Source organism: Bombyx mori, chromosome 6, assembly GCF_030269925.1.
Source record: "Bombyx mori chromosome 6, ASM3026992v2".
Classification (NCBI taxonomy): domain Eukaryota; kingdom Metazoa; phylum Arthropoda; class Insecta; order Lepidoptera; family Bombycidae; genus Bombyx; species Bombyx mori.
In genome coordinates, this window is record NC_085112.1 from 1,283,909 (window position 1) to 1,309,218 (window position 25,310).

Below are 25,310 nucleotides of genomic sequence, written 5' to 3' on the forward strand. Positions count from 1 at the left end.
AGTTATTAGCGATAGTGTGGAGTGTTAAGTACTTCAGACCATACTTATATGGCAGAAAATTTACGATCAAAACTGATCATAAGCCTTTAATTTATTTATTTGGGATGAAAGACCCATCTAGTAGACTTTTAAAATTTCGTTTAACACTAGAAGAATACGATTTCAATATTATTTACGTAAGAGGAAAGGAAAATGTTGTGGCAGATGCTTTGTCCAGAATTACTTTAACATCAGATGAATTAAAAGATATGAATAATCAAAGTATTAATGTAATGACTAGAGCACAGAAAAAAAGATTGGAAAATGTAGACCATGGTATACAAAGTGACCCTAATATATCCGCAGACAAAAGGATTGATCACCCTCGAGTCGCAGAGATATTACGGAAACCGAACGATACCATAGACTTAGTTTTCAAAAGCGATAAAGAATTAGACAAACTACGAAAGAATGATAAAATAACATGCGAAGAAAAATGTTTTGCGTTTGCACCGAGTGAACAAACGTTATATATTAATCTTAGGTTTAAATTACATTTCACGCGAGACGTATTTGTAAATGAACTAAGATATTTTTGTGAAAATATTAAAATAAAAGAACTATGCATAGTAAAAGAAGATAGCAATGTATTATTTATAAAAGAATTAATAAGCGAAATATATAGTAGAAACAAATGGTCCGGACCACGTGTTCTAATAATTGAAGGCGTAAAGAAAGTTGTTGACAAAGATGAAAAAACGTTTATATTACAAGACTATCATTTGCTACCAACTAGCGGACACGCGGGAGTTCGAAGGATGGTAAACAATATTAAAAGAAAGTATTTTTGGCCAAAACTTGAATATGATGTTAGGGAATTCGTAAAAAAATGTTCTAAATGTCAGATAATGAAACATACACCTAGCGCGAAGGAACCGATGATTATCACTTCAACAGCTGAGTCAGCATTCGATAAGATTTATTTAGATCTTATAGGTCCAATAGACAGGGACGACTCAGGTAATATTTACATCTTGACTATCCAGTGTGAATTGAGCAAATACGTGGAAGCATACCCAATACCCTCAAAGGATACGATAACAGTCGCAAAAGCATTTGTAAGTAATTTTGTGTTGAGATATGGAATTCCTAAGGCGATTGTAACCGATCGAGGAACCGAGTTCGTGTCATCCACCATGAATGAGGTATGTAAACTTCTGAACATAGACAAACAAATGTCCACGGCTTATCACCATCAGTCGTTAGGCGCATTGGAAAATTCACACAAAAGTCTACGTAACTTTTTACGTATACAATGCGATGAAAACGTGGGATCTTGGGGATATTGGTTACCGTTTTGGACTTTTGCATATAATAATACCGTGCATACGTCAACCACATACGCACCTTATGAGCTTGTTTTTGGGAAGAAATGTAATATTCCTACTAGGTTAACAAGTAATGTTGTAGAGCCAATATATAATATCGATAATTATGCATTAGAGTTAAGGTATAGATTACAATTAGCAAATAAGGATGCAAGAGAAAAGTTAATTGCAGATAAAATAAAACGAAAATGTACGTATGATAAGAACAGTAAGTCAACTGTGTACGAAAAAGACGATTTAATTTTATTAAAAAATGAGACCGGAACAAAAATGGACAGAGTGTTTCACGGACCATATAGTATTGTAGAAGATTGCGGACCTAATGTAAAATTATTAAAAGATAACAAAATAGAATTAGTACATAAGAATAGGATAAAACCATTTTATCAAGCTTAATGTTTAATTATAGATTAATAGAATGTACATGTCATGACATTTAAATTTAATTTACATGTATTAGCATTAAACTTAGCAGTAAGTATTTTTTTTCATTATTATAAGACAAAAAAAAAAAAAATGTTTTTACATATTTTTTATTTTTTTTTCTCACCCCCGAAGGTGTAGTGTGCAACAACACGTTACTTTAGTTGTAGTATAGGTATAACCATTGTATTTTGTATTAAGTAATTAGTAAGACAGTCAATAAACGATCGTCGACCAAAGCACTCGTTTCATTAAGATAGCCCACACATCACATTATACACGTCATTTCAGATCCTCCCGATCCACTATCGGTGCTTTTTCACCGTCCTTGCCGAACCCGATGCTTACGACGAAGGGCTCTACGAGTGAATCAACCCATAGACACAGCCCACTGAGTTTCTCGCCCGATCTTCTCAGTGGGTCGCATTTTCAATCCCGTGGTAGATTCTGCGAAGCACTGCTCTTGTTAAGACTAGTGTTAGCAACCTTGTCATGTTAAAGCCCCGTGAGCTTAACTATTCGCTTGGTTATGCTGGCATAGCCTCTCAAGGTGACCAGCTTAGGTAGGAAAGAAATCTATTTATATCTGAGTCGTGTATATTCGACAGGTTCTAGCCCGCGATGTCGACGTGTCATCAGACATACGCTACTCTATCGTGGGTCCGGCGACGCATCCGTTCTGGATCGATCCAGTCACCGGGAAGATCACAGTCAACCCTGAGTCCGGGAGAGTGGCAGCGGTGGATGACTCCAACAAGATAATACTCACTGTATTGGTCAGTATCTATATATTAATACGTGAAGCAAAAACTTTGTGTCCCTTTTTACGAAAATTGCGCAGACGGAGGAGTATGAAATTTTCCACACTTATAGAGAATATAGAGAAGAAGTGCACAATGATAATATTTTTTTAAAATAATGCATAAAAGATACATTAAATCAATAAAGAAAACATTACACACACTACATACCATGTATTTGACGCACACACGCATGCATACTATTTATTGTCAAACCTTTGTTCTTGACGTCTGTTGTCAAATTGAGATTAAATATTGTTTGTCTCTGTTAATATTTTTTATAGTGTAGACTTGGCGAAATTTGTGATTATGGAAGTATAAAATACAATCATAATAGTGTAAAAACTTACAATTCCAATTAATTATAGTCGAATTTCGACTACTGCGGGACCTCTAGTTCAGATAATTAGCTAGAAGGCTTCTAGACGAGCTAATGTTAAATATAATTGAAATTACTTATCTATATATTAATACTTGAAGTAAAACCTTTGCGCGGACGGTGGAGTATAAAATTCCCACACGTATAGAGAATATAATGGAGTGCAGAATGTAATTTTTTTTAATTATGCAATAAATTACATTAAATCAATAATAAAACATTACTTAAACTACCATGTATTTGACACAACACATAATTATATATACTTATGTGTTTATTGCCAAACTTTTGTTATTGCTTAAAGTCTGTGGGCAAAATGAGAATAGGTTAATATTGTTTGTCTTTAATTATTTTTTTTGTCAATAGTGTAGTCTTGGCGAAATCTATGATTAGAAGTGTAATAAATACTCGTAGTCTTTGACATCAGAACCATAATAATGTTCAAACTTATTTCTTCTTCTTCTTATCAGCCCGCAGACGTCCACTGCTGGACATAGGCCAAGCCTAAAAAATTAAAAACTTATAATTTAAACTTTGACCACTGACGGACCACTGTATGTTATAATTACTGTTAAAATTACTGTACAGTTAAGTTTAGATTAAAAAGTATTTTTAGACTTTCACACAGAACAAATTAATTATTAGTGCCTTTAGATTTTTTATTATATACAACTGATTTCTCCCTGATACTTTATTAGTGTCCTGAGATATCAATCGAAGATTTTTATAAAATTAACACTGGCACAAGAAAATAATTGCCATACTTAAAAAAAAAAACGTTTATTTTTTTTTGTTTTCCAGGGCACAGATGGCGTTCACAACGCAACCTGTAAAGTGGAGATTTCTATTCGCGACGTGAACAACCACGCGCCTGAGTTTGACACTCACAAATATGACGCTAATATCTTCGAAGATGCACCTATAGGTTTGTGAGACCTGGTTTTTACTGTTGGTAGAACCTCTTGTGAATTCGCACGGGTAGGTACCACCACCCTGCCTATTTCTACCGTGAAGCAGTAATGCGGTTCGGTTTGAAGGACGGGGCAGCCGTTGTAACTATACTGCAATGGCGGATCCAGGGGGAGGGTCATGGGGGTCATGACCACCCCCTGAGCTCGGTCCAGGACTTAGGTGAACCACTAATTGAATATAATGATTTTATTTATATATTTTGTCACCGTACAGATTTTATGAACTACATACATTCAATATTTAATTAATTTAATATAATATAATAACTTTGTATAATGGCAAACGTTTGGGAACGAACGCATCTAAATTTGACTATGTGACCCCCTCCTGGCGCCAAAGCTGGATCCGCCCTTGCTATACTGAGACCTTAGAACTTACATCTTTTTTTATTTTTTTATTGCTTAGATAGGTGGACGAGCTCACAGCCCACCTGGTGTTAAGTGGTTACTGGAGCCTTTAGACATCTACAACGTAAATGCTGCCACCTACCTTAAGACATGAGTTGTAAGTTCTCAGTATATTTACAACGGTTGCCCCACCCTTCAAACCGAAACGCATTACTGCTTCACGGCAGAAATAGGCAGAGTGGTGGTACCCACCCGTGCGGACTCACAAGACAAAAGTCAAACACCACTAACGACTTTAATTAATTAAATCATCAACATATTTTGTCTTAAAATATGTCAATACTATATAGACTGATTAGCTTTTTCAGCGTAACCTTAACTAGTAGAGCAGTACTTCGCAGAATCTACCACCGGATCGGAAACGCGACCCACTGAGAAGTGATTAGCAACATCGCATCTGCTTTATGTAAATTGAGGCATATTTCCCATCAGGTACGGAGGTCGCCGCGGTGCGTGCCACAGACTTGGATACAGGGATAAACGCTGAGATCAAATATGCCATACAGAAGGGAGCACTGGACGCTTTTGCCATTGACAATGTCACCGGGGTAGTGACGGTCGCGTCCGGCCTGGACTACGACAAGAGGAACACATACACGATCCAGATCACCGCCACTGATCTCGGTAAGGGTTCTTGAATATTCGAAAATCTTTGCCATCGATGACCATGGGTTTACTGACATCCTAATTTACAACCAGCCTGGTATATGTTCACTTTACGTGTTCCTCAAATAACGGTACTATGAAATGTGACATTATCACTCCGACAAACATAGTTACGTTACTGCCTGATAGATAGCGCTGATGGTGGCGATTATTTTATTTTGAATATGAATTGATCGAATTGATTTGAAATCTTTAAAGATATATCGAGTGGTGAAAAGTTGGATGATTTGAGTGACGTTTTGGTTAAGACGAGACTTTATATTTGTAATTTAAGGTCCATTTTATTTGGTATTAGTATCAACAATTCGATATTTTTAATTTAAATTCAATTTAACGACCGTCGAAAAATAAAATGTCTTTTCCAGAGTTAGGATGTATATTAAATATATGTATGTGTATAATAAAAATCTTATATTTATTTCCGTTATCTGGTACCTGTAACACAAGTTCTTTACGAACTTAGCACGGGATCTGTTAACGTGGCGATTATGTTTACTACATTCAAATAGTTGATTTTTTATTATTATTATATTTTTTTCCAAATTTCAAACTTTGAATGGTTTGAAAAATGTCACTTAAATCATATAGCCTTTCATCCGTCGATATATAAAAGAAAATGTATGTTCACCTAAAATCATCTTATGTAGTTAGCTTCCTGAAATCGCAGTTTATTGCAGGCGAAGCCGCGGTTGTTTATATTGTTGACACGTTCAATGATTGTCCTCCAAACAGGCGTACCGAGCTTGACCGGGACCACTGAGCTGCTGGTGCACGTCGTGAACGTTAACGACAAGAAGCCGCAGTTCGCGCCGCCCGTGCAGAGGGCGGAGGTGTCAGCGGACGCGGGCCCCGGCGCAAGGGTGCACGACCTGACGGCATTCGACCCCGAGATCGAGGACGTCGACCGCCTCCTCTACGAACTGGCCGCCGACAGAATGATCAAGGCAGTCGATAAAAACGGTAAAGAGGTGAGATGACGTACATTCAATAAATTTGAAATACCTATGGCACAAAATTACTGTTAGTTCGGGATAAATAAAATTCTATCGACCTACAACTAAACACTGTATTCAACCTTAGAACACTTAAACACTTTGAAACTCTCAGTTCGCTTGTTCCGCTTCGCTTCATGTGATCCGATCGCTGTTTAGCTTCGAGTAGTTCCGATTACTGACTGACTAAAAAAAATATTTCTATGTCGTTCCGATGGGGTAGTAGATTCAGCGAAGCGGCTCTTGCTAAGGCTAGTGTTGGCAAACTGTCTCTATTTTAACCCGTGAGCTCATCTACCATACTGTGAGTAGCTGGAATTGCCCTGTATGCTACCAGTGATTAAGAAGGAATATAAGGATATAGAAAGATCTTTTATTACTTTTATTACTGGTTGCCTATTGTTTTGTTTATCACACACCCTCACAATGGAATGCTTAATCATCATTATCCTGCCCTTCTCCTATTCACTTGGGGTCGGCGCAACATGTTTTCTCCTTCCGTACTCCTCTATCGTACACCATTTCTTCGCTCACTCCCCTCTTACAAATATTGTCTTTCACACTGGAATGCTCAATGCGGACTCATTAATTCAACTATAACCATATATTTACCAGGTATCTGAAGAAGGAATATTCGATCAATGGATGTCAGTATTACCGAACGGCACAGTGGTGGTGGCACAGAAGCTGGACCGGTCCAGGGCGGCCGTGCTCAGCCTCCCAGTCAGGGTCACGGATACTTCTGCTCCCGCGTTACAACAAGCTGACGGTATGCAATACAGTCGATTGTATAAACGTCTAGATATCTCTACGGTTCTTTCAGAGCGCTATGTCACGTCTTTCCTCAAAAATGAAGGAAATCCTTAGCGATGGAGTGTCTACTGTCTCCGGTATAGCCAATATGAGCGACTGTGACCCCTATTGATTGAAAATTATTTATTGCACAAAAACATTGTAGAAAGGCGACTTTTACTGGTTGTAGGATCTCGTGTGAATCCGCGCGGGTGGGTACCGTGGTCGTGAAGCAGTAATGTGTTTCGGTTTGAAAGGTGAGGCAGCTGTTGTTACTATACTTGAGACCTTAGAACTTATATCTCAAGGTGGCGCATTTACGTTGTGGATGTCTATGGGCTCCAGTAACCACTTAACACCAGGTGGGCTGTAAGCTCGTCCACCCATTTAAGCAATAAAAAAAAGGCGAACATAGCGCCATAGAAAATAATCATCAGGTGATCCGTATGCGGCCTACTCATGTGATTAAATTGGAAGCGGCGGGTGCATTAAGAGCCGCTCGGAACGCTAGCTCACTCTAGCAGAGCTATATGAAAGAGTGACCAATTAGTGGTATATTGCATCCCACCGAGCAGGCTGTATCTGGTCTGGGTGGGATCAGCGACAATGCGTTTCCAAAGATCTTTTTTGCTACGTACCATCCAGCTTTGAAATGAACTCTTCACAGTATTTTCCGAGCGCTACGCGTCCTTCTTCATACAAGGCTTGCGGAGAGTACTTAAGGGTAGGCAGCGGCTTGGCTCTGCCCCTGGCATTGCTGACGTCCTTGAGCGATGATGACCACTTACCATCAGGTGGGCCGTATGCTCGTCTGCCTACAAAGGCAATAAAGAAATGGGTTATCTGTCACGTAAACTTGCGATGGCCTTTGTTTGTGTGGAGCGCCCGTCTGGACCTTCGGTATCTTGAACCTAAAATATGCGCCCAGTCTAAAGCTATGCCGCGTCTGACATTCAGAGTACTATCAAATACAAAAGTCTTAATTTAAAGACATTACTTTATTATATCCAACAGGGGAATTAATAATAACCATAGTGGATGTAAATCGTTACGCTCCGGTGTTCTCCCAGCCGTCGTATTTGCAAAGCATGGTGGAGGAGCAGCCCGTGGGCACAGTGCTCGAGACGTTCACGGCTACCGATCGTGAAACTCCAATTTCTGCGATCATCATCCACCCACCGAACCCGTATTTCGAAATCGACAATCGTACAGGTAAACTCTATAGTAATCTATATACACTACCGTCCAAAAAGTTAGGAATCACAATTTATTTTATATTTTTAATAAAGAAAACGCCGATGTAATATATATTTACATCCTACAATCTTTTTGGCGTCTGCACGTCGTGCATCATTACGACGTCCTCCAGTTCCCATTGCTTTTTTTAACATGTCTTAATGAATATTGCTTAGTTTTTCGATTTCCAGCTCCGTGAGATACGTCATTTTCCGATAATTTTATTTTTCGCGATATTCTTCTTGCGTTCGTGCCGCAACATTTTTGAACCCCGAACCATGGTCATAAATTATAGGCGTCCTGGATATATTGATCGTGATTTACCTATGGAATCGACTATTTAGCGTCCTCATAGGATGGACGACATTTGTAAGTGCGGCGTTGCCAGCTTTATGTTTACTTTCTCTTTCTTTGACAATCGCTTGTCTGTACATTTATACCAATTTCGTCAAATCTATACATATACGGATGCCCGATAATTTTATATAATTTATCTATCTACACGTATTAGTAACAATGGATTTTGAGGAAGCTAAGTACACAAATAGTTTATAATAAGATAAAGAAAATTAAGCTCCTGTCTCTGAGATTTTTACATGAAAAATCGCATGTAGTAGCTAGAATAACAAGCATATAATAATTATGTACATGTTGTCTAGTCTATTTTTTCATAAATTTAAAACAAGTAGGTATGTAATAACTTCATTTGTGGGTTTAATATAAATATAGGTATGATAAAATTGGCATTGTATCCTACTATGGCCTGAACCAATATTATATAATAGATAATATAGACGTCCAACATTATACACGGACTCCAATATCTACTTAGTCTGGCCATAAATACTATTACAATCAAAAATAAAAAAAAATCTATTTCAAATAACATTTATTACTCTTACAGTGTGTTAGTTTAACACATAAATATATAACAATTTAAAGTATAAAAAGCTTATTCGAAGTAGTCTCCATTGGCTGCAATACAGTCCTTTAAACATTGAGGCCAGTTATCAATAGAAGCACGCACTCATTCCATGGGAACATTTTGCACTGCCAATCCTACGGATTGTTTTAGGGACTCCAAATTATCATGGCGTTTAGAGCAAGCCGTACTCTCTAAAACTGACCATAAATCATAATCCAGCGGATTAAGATCGGGTCTAGACGACGGCCAGTCTTCAGCTCTGATGAAGTCCGAAACGTTCATTTCCAACCTAGACTGCGTAGACTGAGCTTTATGACCTGGCGCCGAGTCTTGCTGGAAGGACCATTCTTGATTATTGAACATGGTGTTGTTAAGGGGCTTCACTACCTTCTCAAGAATGGTACCTTGATACACTTGTGCCAACGTTTTGATACCTTTTTCACAAAAGTATGGCTCAGTCACTCCTTCATAGCTAATACCCCACCAAACCATCACTGAAGTCGGATAGTGCCTACGTTGCACTCTGTCGACTAATTGGGAAGCTTCCTTAGAGCTTTGAGCATAAATAAGGTCATTTTGTTTGTTAAAATGTTGCTCAATTGTAAAAAGTTTTCTCATCCGTAAACAAAATTTTTCTATGACCTCCCTTTGCGTACCGCTTCAGTAGTTGTTTCGATTTTACTACCCTATTCTCTTTTAAATTATCAGTTAAGAAATGACTAGTACGTCTCTTATAGGCTGCAAGTCCTAAGTCATCTTTTAAAATACGCGACATGGTTCTAGGTGCTATCTTCATCTCCCGAGATAAAATATTTTGCTTTCGGACAGGATTTTTTCGAATTCTTTCCCTTACTGCTTTGACCACCTTTTTTGTACGAACACTACGTGGACGGTCAAATCTTTTTCTGTCACAAGCAGAGGAGGTCTCATTGCATCTATTAATAGCCCGGTACACAAATATTTTACTAATACCAAGCGTATAGAGAGTTTTAAAAATTGCATTTGGCACCATACCTACTTTGTGTAATGCAATCACAGCGATTCGGTTCTCTTTATCACCCCACTCCATTTTAATATCGCAAAATATTGTACAATTGGCGCCAAAATGAGAAAACTCAATGAGAAATCATATAAAAATGACAGATTCCAAATTCAAATGTAATATTTTTGTTATTTTTAATTGTAACAGTATTTACTGCCAGACTAAGTATATACGGACGCCTAATAGCTATATACGGACGCCTAATAGCTATATACGGACGCCTAATAGCTATATACGGACGCCTAATAGCTATATACGGACGCCCAATAACCTGGCTTTTTTTTTTATTGCCGAGATGTGTGGACGAGCTCACAGCCCACCTGGTGTAGAGTGGTTACTGGAACCCAAAGACATCTACAACGTAAATGCGCCACCCACCTTGAAATATAAGTTCTAAGGTCTCAGTATAGTTACAACGGCTGGCCCACCCTTCAAACCGAAACGCATTACTGCTTCACGGCAGAAATAGGCGGGGCGGTGGTACCTACCCGTGCGGACTCACAAGAGGCCTACCACCAGTAATTACGCAAATTATAATTTTGCGGGTTTGATCTTTATTACACGATGTTATTCCTTCACCGTGGAAGTCAATCGTGAACAATTGTTAAGTACGTATTTCTACTACTTTAATTATACTTACTACTTTACTTATAACTTTATTTTTTTTACTACTTTAATTATACTTTACTTTAATTATAAAAATACGGCAGTATGTGAGGCAGTACTGTTTGGCTACAAGCTACTGTATGGTGGAAATACTGTTGCCAATCGTGTTGCACCATATTGGATTATTCCCATTTGTCCCCACAGATTTTCCCGGGACAAATGGGAATTATTGGCAGTTGGAAGAAATATTTTTAATCGACTTCTCTTGGGTATCCCACTAGATTTGAATTGGACATCCGTATATACCAATTGAGCGTCCGTATATAGCTATTGGTCGTCCGTATAAAGCTATTGGGTGTTCGATTTCTCATTTATTTAAATAATTTACTGAATATATTTAGCAGCTTTATCATCGTGTTTTAATTTACACTCGGTAAGCGGGTGCTGAGCTGGCTACACATAGGCACGACTCGGGAGCCGAGTAGTGCCTATATGTTTAAAATAAAATAACTTTATGCAGGTGTATTTTTCAAGAGGAAGTAGGTGGTCAAATCCAAAATTATGAGCGCAAAACGAGTCTCGAGCCCGATTTTGAAGAAAACTACTATAACATCATTGGATTTTCGAAATATCAATATTCCTAGCCAGGAATCGAACTTCGTTATTTTGAAATAAAAGATACACTTGTATTATTACACCATTCGATAGTGTCGGTAACAAGGAAGAAAAATACAGAACGTGTCTTTTTTTTCAGAATCACCGATTTCGATTCCTGGCTAGAAATATAGATATTTTTCAAATCCAATTATGCAGTTTCATTTTTCATCAAAATCGGCCTTGAGACTCCTTTGAGCGTTTTTATTTGTTCTGACTTTTTAAAAGTTTAAATAAACTCGGGCTCCTAATGATACGCAACGCGTATACCACCTAGGGCGAATATATTGTTTTGATTAAATATCGTGTGATAATTGTGATCCTATGTTGCAAACGAGCTGGCAACGTCGCAGTTGTGGACGCCAAATACGCGGATCCCTAGTCAGGAACTCCCCGAGATATGCGGCTGTCAATATACGCGCGACAGCAGTGCCACACCTGCGTTACGATTTCGTCGCGAACTGTTTAATATATTATTGCAGCCTTTTAAGAGATAATTTGGCTTCTATCGATATTTGTCCTACGGCTAGCCAGGACCAATGGGACGTAAACCCCACTGGCTATCAAAGTGGCGTCCGGTATGCGGACGCCAAAAGCAGGTGGACGCCAGTTTAAATGCATTTTTTTCTTCAGAGGACGTCTAATTGTTCGGGGGATAAATAAATATATATATATATATATATATATATATACCCAGTCAGGTCATAAGTATTGTCACATAGTAAAAACTTTTCTTTTAGAATGCTGGCCACAAAAAAGTTTATTGAAGTCGAATTTCGAATTGTTCATGAAAATAAAAATGTATACTTTTAGAATTTTTACTAATTTTTAAATATGAAGTGGACGCTTAAAGAAGACCGTGTTGCAGTTATTGCGTTGCATCGTTGCGGTAACGCGCCAATTCAAATTTTTAACATACTGAAAAATTTGAATATAACCAAAAGATTCGTTTATCGTACCATCAAACGATACAATGAAGACTCTAGTGTAGATGACAGGTCAAGAAGTGGTCGCCCTCAGTCTGTTAGGACTCCGCCCTGTTAGGACTCCAGCAGTGATAAAAGCTGTGAAGGCGCGAATTCAAAGAAATCCCAAACGTAAGCAGAAACTGTTGGCCCTTCAGCTGGGGTTAAGCAGAACCATGGTGGAAAGGGTGTTAAATGAAGACTTAGGGCTTCGGGCATATCGAAGAAAAACAGGACATCGTTTGAATGCTCGTCTAATGGACCTGAGACTGAAGAGATGCCGCGCATTGTTGAAGCGGTACGCGGGAAAAAAATATCGGGAAATTATTTTTTCGGATGAAAAAATTTTTACCGTAGAAGAGAGCTACAACAAACAAAATGATAAGGTGTACGCACACAGTAGTGAAGAAGCGAGCAACCGTATTCCGCGTGTCCAACGAGGTCATTTTCCATCCTCGCTCATGGTATGGTTGGGAGTTTCTTATTGGGGCTTAACAGAGGTACATTTTTGTGAGAAAGGTGTAAAAACGAATGCAGTTGTGTATCAAAATACAGTCCTGACGAACCTTGTGGAACCTGTTTCTCATACCATGTTCAATAACAGGCACTGGGTATTCCAATAAGATTCGGCGCCAGCTCATAGAGCGAAGAGCACACAAGACTGGCTGGCGGCGCGTGAAATCGACTTCATCCGGCACGAAGACTGGCCTCCTCCAGTCCAGATTTGAATCCGTTAGATTACAAGATATGGCAACACTTGGAGGAAAAGGCGTGCTCAAAGCCTCATCCCAATTTGGAGTCACTGCAGACATCCTTGATTAAGGCAGCCGCCGATATTGACATGGACCTCGTTCGTGCTGCGATAGACGAATGGCCGCGCAGATTGAAGGCCTGTATTCAAAATCACGGAGGTCATTTTGAATAAACTTCAGTGTCATAAGAATCTATGTTTTGTTAAGTTCATTTTGGTATATGAATGGTTACATAATGAATAAACTTGTTTCAATTATTTTACATGAAACATGTGACAGAATTTATGACCTGTCTAGGTATATATTAAGGGATTTTATGACTTGTTTACTAAGACCTTTAGGTCCTAGTTAACAAGTCATAAAATCCCTTAAAAAAGTTAAGTAATTTCTGGTAATTCCTTAACAGGGCTAGTGAAGACGACCCAGAGGATAGACTACGAGAAGGTCCACAGCATTAACTTCACGCTGATAGCGTTCGACTCGGGGGTGCCGCAGCTGACCACCACGGCCGGCGTCACCGTGGAGATACTTAACGCCAACGACGAAGACCCACTGTTCGACACAGAGGGATACGAAGCTAAAGTTCTGGAACATTCTGAGGCTGGTACCGAAGTCGTGACAGTTCACGCCTCCGATAAAGATGAGGGTTAGTATTAAACATGACGATTTGCATATTTTTTATTGCTTAAGTGTGTGGACGAGATGCCGCCTCTTACCTTGAGATATGAGTTATAAGGTCTCAGTTTTTACATTACAACGACTGCCCCACCCTTCAACCCGAAACTGCTTCACGGCAGAATTGTGCAGGGTGGTGCTACCTACCCGTGCGGATTCACAAGAGGTCCTACCACCAGTAATTACGCAAATTATAATTTGAGTGTTTGATTTTTATTACACGATGTGATTCCTTCACTGTGGAAGTCAATCGTGAACATTTGCTTAGTACGTATTTCATTAGAAAAATTGGTACCCGCCTGCGGGTTTCGAACACCGGAGCATCGCTCGACACGAATGCACCGGACGTCTTATCCTTTTGGCCACGACGACTTAAATGACGATTAATGACCTTTGATTATAAAATCGAAGACTTAACTTACTAAGTGTTATGAATACCATACAAATATGAAAACGAATCTTAACATGATTAATGTTTTTTTTTCCCACAGGTGAGTACGGTGAAGTCCGGTACAGCCTCTCCGGTGACATGTCTCTGTTCACCATCGATCCGATATCGGGGGTGGTGACCATTGCTCCCGGCGCCGACATCGACCGCGAAGCCGTCACCGAGATATGGATGAGGGCGGTAGCATCTGACAACGCCCCTCAGCATCTGAAGAGAAGTACCAGTGTACCGGTGGGTGTTGATGACTTTACAATGTTATTTATTTATTTGGGTAACAACCAACAGTACAAAACAAACATATAATATTTAATATAGGTATGTATATAAAAATGAATTGCTGTTCCTTAGTCTCGCTAAAACTCGAGAACAGCTGGACCGAATTGACTAATTTTGGTCTTGAATTATTCGTGGAAGTCCAGAGAAGGTTTATAAGGTAGATTAATATGAAAATTCGCAGAAATAAATAAAGATACCAATTTTGTTTTTCCTTTGATGTGTCCTCTGTCGGACGGATTCCTTTTTTTTGTTTTAATTTTATTTTATACAAAAGTTTAGGTCTTTTATTTATCGATTGAGGCACTACGAAGTCTGCCGGGTCAGCTAGTAATATTAAAAAAAAAAGCTAAAACAATAATCAAACATGTTCCCACGATCAAAATCATATATATAAATAGAGTGTGAACAAAGGAAAAAAAAGAGAAATTTAGCAGTAATGCGTTTCGGTTTGAAGGACGGGGACTCATATCTCAAAGTGGAAGGCGGCAGTTACGTTGTAGATGTCTATGGGCTCCGATAACCATTTTACAACAGGTAGGCCGTAAACTCGTCCACCCATCAAAGCAATAAAAAAAATGAATCTGTAAATAAAACGTAAAGCAATTTTTCAGTTGCACGTGAAAGTGCTGGACATAAATGATCATGCGCCGGTCTTCAGTCAGAAAGTGTACAAGAGTACAATCGCGGAGAATCTGCAGCTGGACCCTCCAGCCGCCATACTCCAGGTCATAGCCGAGGACAAGGACGAGGGAGTCAACGGGAAAGTGGAGTTTAAGATCATTGAACAGAGCGAACCGGGTGAGGAGAATTTAAGGGTATTTTGACGCCTATAGTAGAATTATTTTGTCCGTGCAGTTTGTGTCATAAAAAATCGGAGCGGTGAAGCGAGTATTTCGCTCTCTCTTCCACTCACGAGCCTTATGGACGGGCATAGTGATGCGCATTATTGTTGTCGATAAGCGTTATCGATAGTGTATTTCGTTTTGTCATTTTGTGGGTTAGTGATAAAAATGAAAGAAAAAATCACTAATCGAACACTTCACCACACATCGCCGCAGCAAGTTAACGAGAACGGCAGAAATTAACACTTTGTAACTTTTCGGGACCTATTCTTATTTCAGTGAAAAATTTTAACACATTGTTGATAACAACACGTGCAAATATTATTTTGAATAAATTCTGCCGTTTGATACAAAACAAAGGAGTAGCCATTGTGTCACTAAACAAATTCAGAGAACGAATGCAGAAAAACACATTCCTTTTCGACATAATGTACTATAATTTGCAGGTTAAGTACAAATGACTCTTAACATAACAATGTCTCTCACCACCCTTCGTATACCACCCCCCCTCCGTGTACCTGCCTTCGATGACTCATTTGTTTTTATCGATAATGGCGTTGCGGCCGCGCAACATGCTCATCGCCCTAGCTGGGCTATGTTTTATGACCCAAACTGCACGGACAAAATAATTCTACTATAGATCGTTTTGGTTACTTAGCCTGGGTTCACACCCCAGATGGGCTCCCAGAAATTGTATAAAGAATGATATACACGGTATATAACGTACAGACAAATAACATGGAAACCTATTCGTCAGACGAACGTTTGCACGAAGTAAGAATAGAACCCACGACCTTCGATCCAACAATTAGGGTCACCGATTACTGCAACACTAATTCAGTCGTAAAATCTCCATAACGGGGTGAGCTTGTTATTTTGACATATCAAGTTTTTTTTATTGCCCTTGTAGGCAGGCGAGCATACGGCCCACCTGATGGTAAGTGGTTACCGTCGCCCATGGACTTCAGTAATGCCAGGAGCAGAGCCAAGCCGCTGCCTACCGTTAAGTACTCTCCACAAGCCTCGTCTGAAGAAGGATATGTCATAGCGCTCGGGAAACACCGTGGAGGGGAGCTCATTCCATAGCCGGATGGTACGTGGCAAAAAAGACCTCTGGAAGCGCACTGTGGATGACCGCAGTGGCTTCAGGTAGTATGGATGAACTCTACTCCGGTGGCGGGCGGTGCGATGGTAAAAACGAGATGGTGGTATTATCTCAAACAATTCCTCAGAGCACTCTCCATGGAATATACGGTACAAAATACAGAGGGAACCGAAGTCCCTCCGAAGATTCAGAGGCTAAGTGCGAGTTTTTTAACGTTTTCGATAGCGACTTTTTCGCTATGGAATGAGTTTCCCTCCACGGTGTTTCCCGAGCGCTATGACATATCCTTCTTCAGACGAGGCTTGTGGAGAGTACTTAACGGTAGGCAGCGGCTTGGCTCTGCTCCTGGCATTACTGAAGTCCATGGGCGACGGTAACCACTTACCATCAGGTGGGCCGTATGCTCGCCTGCCTACAAGGGCAATAAAAAAAAAAAAAAGCATACTGATGTTTAAACGGAATATTTAATTCGTTCGGGCAGGCACGTTCACGGTGGACCCTGTGAGTGGTATCATCTACCCAGCGAGAGCGGTGGAGGGCAACCGGACCTACCAGCTGGTGGTGCGCGGCGCGGACGGCGCGGGGCCCGCCGCCCTCAGCGACACGGCGCGCGTGGACATCACCGTGCGGAGCCTCAACACGCACGCACCGCTGTTCGTGCAGCCCCCGCCCGGCCAGAGCACCATTGAGATACCAGAGGCAAATATTTAGACTTACCTATCCCTACCTATGTTTGGACATATCATTCGTAATGAAAGCTCATTGGAACGTTTAGTGGTTCAAGGAAGAGTAGACGGTCAACGCTCTCGCGGCCGATCATCCATAAGGTGGACAGACTTGATTAAGTCATCTACGAAGTGTTCCGTTACTGAATGTACACGTACCACCACAAGTAGAGAGAGATGGAGAAGTCTCTCAAAAGCCGCAATCAAACATTAAGACATACGTAACCACGACCACTCCGCCAGAAGTGAACGACTGAGAAGAAGAAGAAACCCTACCTATGCCTTGAAATAGCCTTGAGAGGCTATTTCAGCTTCTCCTTGACGTGTAGCTGAGCTCACGGGGCTCAAACTGAAGTGTTGCTAAAATTGGGCCTAGCAAGAGCAGTGCTTCGCAGAGTCTAGCACCGGATCGGAAACGCGACCCACTGAGAAGATCCGGCCAGAAACTCACGATGGGTGGACGAGCTCACAGCCCACCTGGTATTAAGTAGTTACTGGAGCACATAGACATCTACAACGTAAATGCCGCCGCTCACCTTGAGAAATAAGTTCTAAGGTCTCAGTATAGTTACAACGGCTGCACCACCCTTCAAATCGAAACGCATTACTGCTTTACGGCAGAAATAGGCGAGGTGGTGGTACCTACCCGTGCGGACTCACAAGATGTCCTACCACCAGTGTCTACAATACGATATTGAAAACAAATGACGCGTTTATTTTATCTACTTATATTATTATTTTTATTTTTATTAAAAGGAACCCTATTAACTGTTTATTATCTTCCGCAGAACGCAGCACAAGCAGATTTCCTAATAACGACAATCAAAGCTACGGACGATGACAGCGGAGAAAACGGACGAATCTCCTACTACCTGAAGGTTGACAATCAGAACGTTGGCGAAACCGAAGAGTTCAGTCTGGACCGGGACACCGGTGAACTCAGGACTAAGACGTTCCTCGACCGTGAAGAAGTCCCTGAATATCAGGTCAGCTACCGATCGATGAGCTTTTCATGATTCGGACACTTGGCTCACTAAGCCTATATTAGATAAAATTTTATTGATTTTAGGCTGTATGCTCTGCTCTTATTTATAGTGTAACACCAGATGGCGCCACTTTTGTACATTCTTCCATCTTGTATGTGGTGTGTAAACGTGTGTGAATTAATTAATAAAAATAAAAAGTATAGTTCAAAGAATTCTTGTTTATCAACATAATCTCAATAGCCTATGCTCATAAACTAATATCTTATATCGAGATGTGAAAGGCTATTCGGCTTAAGTGACATTTCGGTTAATACGCGACGTTTATCTTTGTAATTACAGGTCCGTTTTATTTGGTATTAGCATCAACAGTTCGATGTTCTTAACTGAACTTCAATTAAGCTTACTCGATTCGAATAGCTAAAGAAGTTTTTTGAAGTGAAACTTCTTTAGAATCGTTGTGATGTGATTTCAAACTCGATGAAACGAAATGAAACGAAACAAAAAAATAAGTGTGCGATTGGTTTGCCGAAGCGGCTCCGAGCGGCGCCGACAAGTCACGAAGCGCTCCACACGGTCTCGCGTCCCCGACTAATTTAGTGTGTTTTTGTCATCCGTGCACGCTGTCGTGGCTCTCGGAGCGCCCTGAGATACTGTAATTTCTATTTAGTTTTTTATCAACGGACGTCGCTTCACGTTAATTCAATATTCAAATAAAACAATTCCTGAATCGCGGCGACTAGATGGTACACAGATGATAGACATTTTTTTTTAAAGTTTCACTTCTGCCATGTGTGACTTTTTTTTTTTTTTATATGATTTTTATACAAATTTTAAACTTGAAATGGCTCTCCTGTAAAGTTGTAAAATTTCGCTTAAGTCAAATTTAGCCTTTCACGATATGTCTATTGTCTAGGTGAGAAGTATAAATTCATTATTTATAAATAAAGGACTAGACGTTATTATGAAATGAAATGAAAGGAAATGCGTTTATTTCAGGCAACATAAGCCCATAAAACTTCACATACAATTACATATATACTTCTACTACTTCTACTTCTGCTTACTACTACTTATTGTAATAGATTATTACAATAATTTTCTATTTTTTAGTTGGGTTTTCTACAAAAGCGTATTTTGATTTTTTTAAAGCTATTATTTATTATTACCCTACACCATTACTACATCGTGTGGTTCGTAGCTGTTTTGTGCGTTTTATAAATTCGCTAATAACCCTCGGTGAGCATCCGTGAGCGTTTGTGTAACGGCTGCCGTCCGCAGCTGGCGATAGCGGCCATATTTGTAGCCGTCTTGTGCGTTTCATAAATTAAATAATAACCTTCGGTGAGCACCCGTGAGCGTTTGTGTAACGGTTGCCGTCCGCAGCTGGCGATAGCGGCCATATTTGTAGCTGTCTTGTGCGTTTCATAAATTTGTTAATAACGCTCTGTGAGCACCCGTGAGCGTGTGTGTAAGTGTTGCCGTCCGCAGCTGGCGATAGCGGCTGTCGACAACGGGAGCCCGGCGCAGTTCGAGACTCTTCGACTCCTGACCGTCGTGCTGGCTGACGAGGACGACAACACTCCTGAGTTCTCGCAACGCAGCTACGTGTTCAACATCAAGGAGAACCTGCCTCCTAACACCATTATCGGTGAGTGCGTCTTACGATTCATCCTTAATGTCGTCACACATGAAGTCGTCGTGGCCTAACGGATAAGGCGTCCGGTGCATTCATGTTGAGCGATGCACCGGTGTTCGAATCCCGCAGGCGGGTACCAATTTTTCTAATGAAATACGTACTCAACCTTAACACCAGGTGGGCTGTGAGCTCGTCCACTCATCTAAGCAATAAAAAAAAAAAAAAGAAAAAAAAAAAAAAAACACGCTAGGGTTCGGGGTGAATAGAAACTTTAACCCAAATCTATATATAATTTTATTAATACGTGGCGCAAAAACTTTGTGCCTCTCTTTTATGAAAATTGCGCAGACGGAGGAGTATGAAATTTCGCACACTTGAAGGAGTGTAGAATAGCCGACTTAACCTAATGGGTGTATGGCTCTAATAAAGAATTAAAAAAAGGAGTGTAGCATGCTTATATCATTTTAAAATTATGCATAAAAATCAATTAAAAATAAGCATATACTTCCATGTATTTGACACATACGCATATGTACTTTTTCGTTTATTGTTAAAGTCTGTGGTCAAATTGAGAATAGATAAGGAAGTGTAGTCTTTGACAATAAAACCTTAATAATGTTCAAACTTATAATTTAAATTAATTATGGTCGAATCTCGACTGCTGGGTGACCACTAGTACAAATTAAAACTCTATTTAACTTCTTCCGCTTTTTTTGGAGTTTACTCCTTTAGAATCGATTTACATATATAGGCCCGGGGTATGAAAATTATGGGGACCAAAATCGTACTAGCATGTCACACGAAATGCGTTATGCGCCTGATTGCGCATGTCACACGAAATGCGTTATCGCAGGTGACGCCGGGCTGCTGCGCCGGCAGTCCGCCACAAAGCCTCGTACTGATCGCGCGTTTCTCTCATTATTGTATTTTCATATATTTGTTAGTCGTTTGTTTTGTGTCTCGTTAATTTGTTAATAATCTGTAGTGTATCGTGTTGTCGTAATATAGAACTATTTCTCGTATTGTTTCGTTTAATTTTTTATATCCAGTAAACTCCAGTCGTGCGTCGGAGCGGACACACACACTTTTTTTTATTCTTATTGCTGGATGGATGGACGAGCTCACAGCCCACAGCCCACCTGGTATTAAGCGGTTACCGGATCATGCATCTACAACGTAAATGCGCCACCCACCTTTGAGATATGAGTTCTAAGGTCTCAGTATGGTTACAACGGCTGCACCACCCTTCAAACCGAAACGCATTACTGCTTCACGGCACAAAAAGGTAGGGCGGTGGTACCTAGGTACCCGTGCGGAGTCACAAGGGGTCCTACCACCAGTAACCGCTTCGAGTAGAACTGATTTCACTTCTACCGTCGGTGGGAGGTTAACTTGGGTTTTCATGTATTAAACCCGTGTTCTCTTAACATCAGAAGCATGGTGTTATCTGGTCAATCAACTGATAAGTTACGATTGTTTCAGGCACAGTGAAAGCAGTAGACAAAGACATTGGCGAAAACGGTAAAGTCTACTACCATGTCTTAGAAGGGAAACAAGAAGGAGCTTTCGTGCTGGACAGAACTCAGGGTGTCGTCAGGGCCAAAATTAGCTTTGACAGGTACAGTAATTCTAAGCTTTAATATTTACCTTTTTATCAAATACTTTTTATGTATTTTTTATTGCTTAGATGGGTGGACGATCTCGCAGCCCACCTGGTGTTAAGTGGCTACTGGAGTAGGAGTAGTACATAGACACCTACAACGTAAATACACCACCTACCTTGAGATATAAGTTCTAAGATCTCAGTTTAGTTACAACGGCTGCCCCACCCTTTAAACCGAAACGCATTACTGCTCCACGGTAGAAATAGGCAGGGTGGTGGTACCTGTGAGCTCACAGACTTAACCTGAAAGAACTTACTAACACTAGCCCTAGCACCTAGCACTAAGCCACCAGCTATTAGATAGTGGAAAAAAGTTTCCACTGCTAACAACGTGCATTGTATTTACAGCTTTAATTGCAAGAGCGACGGTTCATTTTCAGAGAGCAGCGCGCCGAATACTCGCTTATCGTGTACGCGAGTAACAACCCAATCTTAGAGCACGCAGCGGACGTGCTCAACTCAATAGACAACGGTACACAGGTCGAGTCCGGCGTGGCGTCATTGAAAATCAACATTCTGGACGAAAACGACAACGAACCAAAATTTCAGAGGAACGTCTACTTCGCCGGTGAGTAGTCGTCGGATATAAATAACTTCGTTTTAATCGTTTAGCAATTAGAAACTAGAATAACATGCTTTAATAACTGGCCCATAAATTATTTAAAATAATTATCATATGATTAATATATTAATACGTGAAGCAAAAACTTTGTATCCATTTTTACGAAAATTGCACGGATGGAGGAGTATGAGATTTTCCACACTTACAGAGAATATAGAGAAGAAGTGCACAATGCTAATATTTTTTTTTAATAATGCATAAAAGATACATTAAATCGGTAAAGAAAACATTACACACACTACATACCATGTATTTGACGCACACACGCATGCATACTATTTATTGTCAAACTTTTGTTCTTGACGTTTGTTGTCAAATTGAGATTAAATATTGTTTGTCTTTATTAATATTTTTTTATAATGTAGTCTTGGCGAAATTTGTGATTATGGAAGTTTAAAATACAATCATAACAGTGTACAAACTTACAATTCCAATTAATTATAGTCGAATTTCGGCTACTGCGGGACCTCTAGTTTGATTAACTCCATCGAGTTGTGCACCATCGTGCAGTAATATTGTCCTAATTATTGCGTCGACGGTCGTGGATTCGATTCCCGCGTCGGGCAAACATTCGTGTAATGAACAGGTTTGTGCGATCTTTGCTGGCGTCCATGAGGGACGGTTACCGCTCACCGTCAGGTGGTATGATCGTCTGCCTACAAGAGCAATAAAAAAATAGTAATTTATGTCTTCAGGTGTCAAACACACAGCGCGCATCAACGAGCCTATCCTATCGGTCATCGCCGAAGACCCTGACCTGGACGAGAACGGCACCTTGCTGTATATGATAGCCGCTTCGAACCTGTATAAATTTGGAGCTTCGGAGTCCAGTGGGAGCGTCGTACCATCACCGTTTAACATCAGCCAGGATGGTATGACAGTATTTTGGATGCAATAGGTATTTGCACGAGCCCCACCAAAACTTAAGGGACGTGTGACTGTGACAGCGGCCACTTACTCTGGGAAATGAGGTCAAGTCAACAAGGACTGATCGGATTGTAACTGTCGTGACAATAGATAAGGGGGTAGTAACAACACCATCTTTGAAGGCAGAGATTGGTCTAGGCCAGCCTTTCCCAAAGTGGGCGATAACGCTTCCTTGTGGGTGCAGCAGGCCTAAAATGGGGCGATAAGAGACCCAGAAAAATGGGGGCGTTGTGTAGAGGCTTGGGAGGCGATTTGTAATTTCATCTAGGCGGACCCTTAGACATAGACTAAGATCTCGCTATAGTCATTTTTAAGTAGGCGAAAAAATTGAGGCGCTAAAATAATTTATTCTCAAATTCTCAAAGTGGGCAGTAGACAAAATAAGTTTTTTTTTATTGCCTCCGTAGGCAGACTAGCGTACGGCCCACCTGATGATATGTGGTTACCGTCACCCATGGACTTCAGCAATGTCAGGAGCAGAGCCAAGCCGCTCTGGTATAGAAGAAAATCAGTTGCACACTACAAGTAGAAGTTACTTTAGATAATATTCAACGGAACTCAATTTACGCTTATCTAAAACTCTTGAAATGATAAAGGATGAGCAACTACAATTTAATAAGCCAAATCAAGTTATCTTGACCGGACTGCGAATTGGTAGGGAGAGAGTCAGAGACCAGAACTTGGCCTTTATAGGAAAATCATGATTTTCATTCAATCGATCCTTTGAGTCAACGATCTGTTTTGAACAGGCTTACTGATGACAGCACACTACATGTCGGAGTACAACCAGGATCGCTTCGTGCTGGACATCATTGCGCAAGAAGTGGCGCCGCCACGCAGACAGGCGAAGACGCAAGTATACGTATGTACACCACTTCTGATATTCTATATATATAATAGCAATTTAGTAAGTATGGCAACAGGCTCTTTGCGATCCCATCTATTTTATTAAACATATATCGTCTTTTCGCATTAAAAGTGTACAATTTCCAAAAATACTCGAAATTGAGTTAATATGCGGAATCATTTGGTATCACCAGTATTTTTCTCATTAATACTGTCAAAAGAGTGTAGTTTAGTCTTTTTTTTTTATTTACCTATCTTTTGACTAATATTAACAAAATTAATACATAATTTTATATTACTTTAAAAGACAGGTAATGTAACTGGTAAATAATAAAAAATTTATGTTGCATAGATGATTAATATTAAAAATATCACATGTTTTAAACCTTTGAAACACTCTCCTGTAAAATTAGTAAGTTTTGAGATTATACAGTTTTAATGCGAGAAGACGATATGTAAAAATTATAGCAAGCGAAAATGAGATGAAGTTAATTAATTTGAGACAGTAATAAATTAGGATGAAGTCAAACGAAACAAGGTGAATTGGGACGAAATAAATTCTCAATGGTGGGGTTGTTCTCTGATATTTCAGTGGAATTTTTGAAGGAGCCCGCAAAGTTAAGTAGAGCGGGCTTTCATTGTTCCACAACTGTGCCTCTTGAGGGATCCTTCAGGGATTCAGAGAACAGAAACCACCACTATTACAAATTGAAACCTATATCTCTGGTAAGCAGAGTGAGGGCCAGCTCCAACAGTATCCTGAGCATGATCGCAAGCAGGCTGGACTGTGTATACATGGGTCGCTGTGGTGCCATCCCCCATGGGATGTTACGACAGTAATTCATTGTGATGTAAATATAACTACTAACATAGGTCTCTAAGTCTTATTAACAATTTATATGAGTCATGGTTACTTGCAATAAAAATATTATTATTATTATTATATAGGAACACCTAACAGTAAAACAAACAATTTACACAACTTCACTCTTCGGATTCCCGTCTTAAAGTCCATCACAACTTTCATATCACTGTTTACTTTAGTTAATTACTTAAAAGCTTTCCAAACCCTGCTTAAACTTAGTCCTTTCCGGGATTTTTGTAATCTTATATCAGGGTTCGTTAATGTACTATATTGGACCTCCTTGTCGGTTGCCTTGCAGGTTTGGGTAATAGATCGTTCGGCTTTAATAAGGATGGTGGTGTCCCGAAGTTGTTCCTCGTCAGTGAGCGGTGTTCAGAAGAGATTGGCTGATGCTGGAGAGGCCCTTCTTGTGCCAGGTCGAAAACTGCCTCTCGTTCAGGCCGATAGAAGATACGACGACTGGTAAGGCAATTTATTATTTTTATTATATTTTTTTTATTGCTTAGGTGAGTGGACGAGCTCACAGCCCACCTGATATTAAGTGGTTACTGGAGCCTATAGACATCTACGTCGTAAAGGCGCCACCCACCCTGAGATATAAGTTCTAAGGTCTCAGTATAGTTAAAACGACTGCCCCACCCTTCAAACCGAAACGCATTACTGCTTCACGGCAGAAATAGGCAGGTACCCTACCCGCGCGGACTCACAAAAGGTCC

The 25,310-nt window shown here is 40.1% G+C and overlaps 2 protein-coding genes across 2 annotated transcripts in view; both read left to right on the top strand.

Moving 5' to 3' along the window:
- The window catches only part of LOC101740450 (uncharacterized), a 960,210-nt gene that overhangs the window by 603,940 nt on the left and 330,960 nt on the right, over positions 1-25,310 (top strand). The window lies entirely within an intron of this gene.
- Positions 1-25,310, top strand: part of LOC101746185 (cadherin-87A) — a 68,739-nt gene that overhangs the window by 36,296 nt on the left and 7,133 nt on the right. Inside the window, exons 15-31 of the mRNA XM_012689649.4 lie at positions 2,399-2,566; positions 3,771-3,894; positions 4,781-4,972; positions 5,747-5,982; positions 6,622-6,775; positions 7,813-8,010; positions 13,385-13,624; positions 14,145-14,332; positions 14,989-15,175; positions 16,806-17,023; positions 17,838-18,035; positions 19,524-19,683; positions 21,154-21,289; positions 21,715-21,902; positions 22,652-22,828; positions 23,633-23,745; positions 24,893-25,056. Coding sequence (XP_012545103.1) covers positions 2,399-2,566; positions 3,771-3,894; positions 4,781-4,972; positions 5,747-5,982; positions 6,622-6,775; positions 7,813-8,010; positions 13,385-13,624; positions 14,145-14,332; positions 14,989-15,175; positions 16,806-17,023; positions 17,838-18,035; positions 19,524-19,683; positions 21,154-21,289; positions 21,715-21,902; positions 22,652-22,828; positions 23,633-23,745; positions 24,893-25,056 — 3,041 coding nt within the window. The remainder of the gene's footprint in view (positions 1-2,398; positions 2,567-3,770; positions 3,895-4,780; positions 4,973-5,746; positions 5,983-6,621; positions 6,776-7,812; positions 8,011-13,384; positions 13,625-14,144; positions 14,333-14,988; positions 15,176-16,805; positions 17,024-17,837; positions 18,036-19,523; positions 19,684-21,153; positions 21,290-21,714; positions 21,903-22,651; positions 22,829-23,632; positions 23,746-24,892; positions 25,057-25,310) is intronic.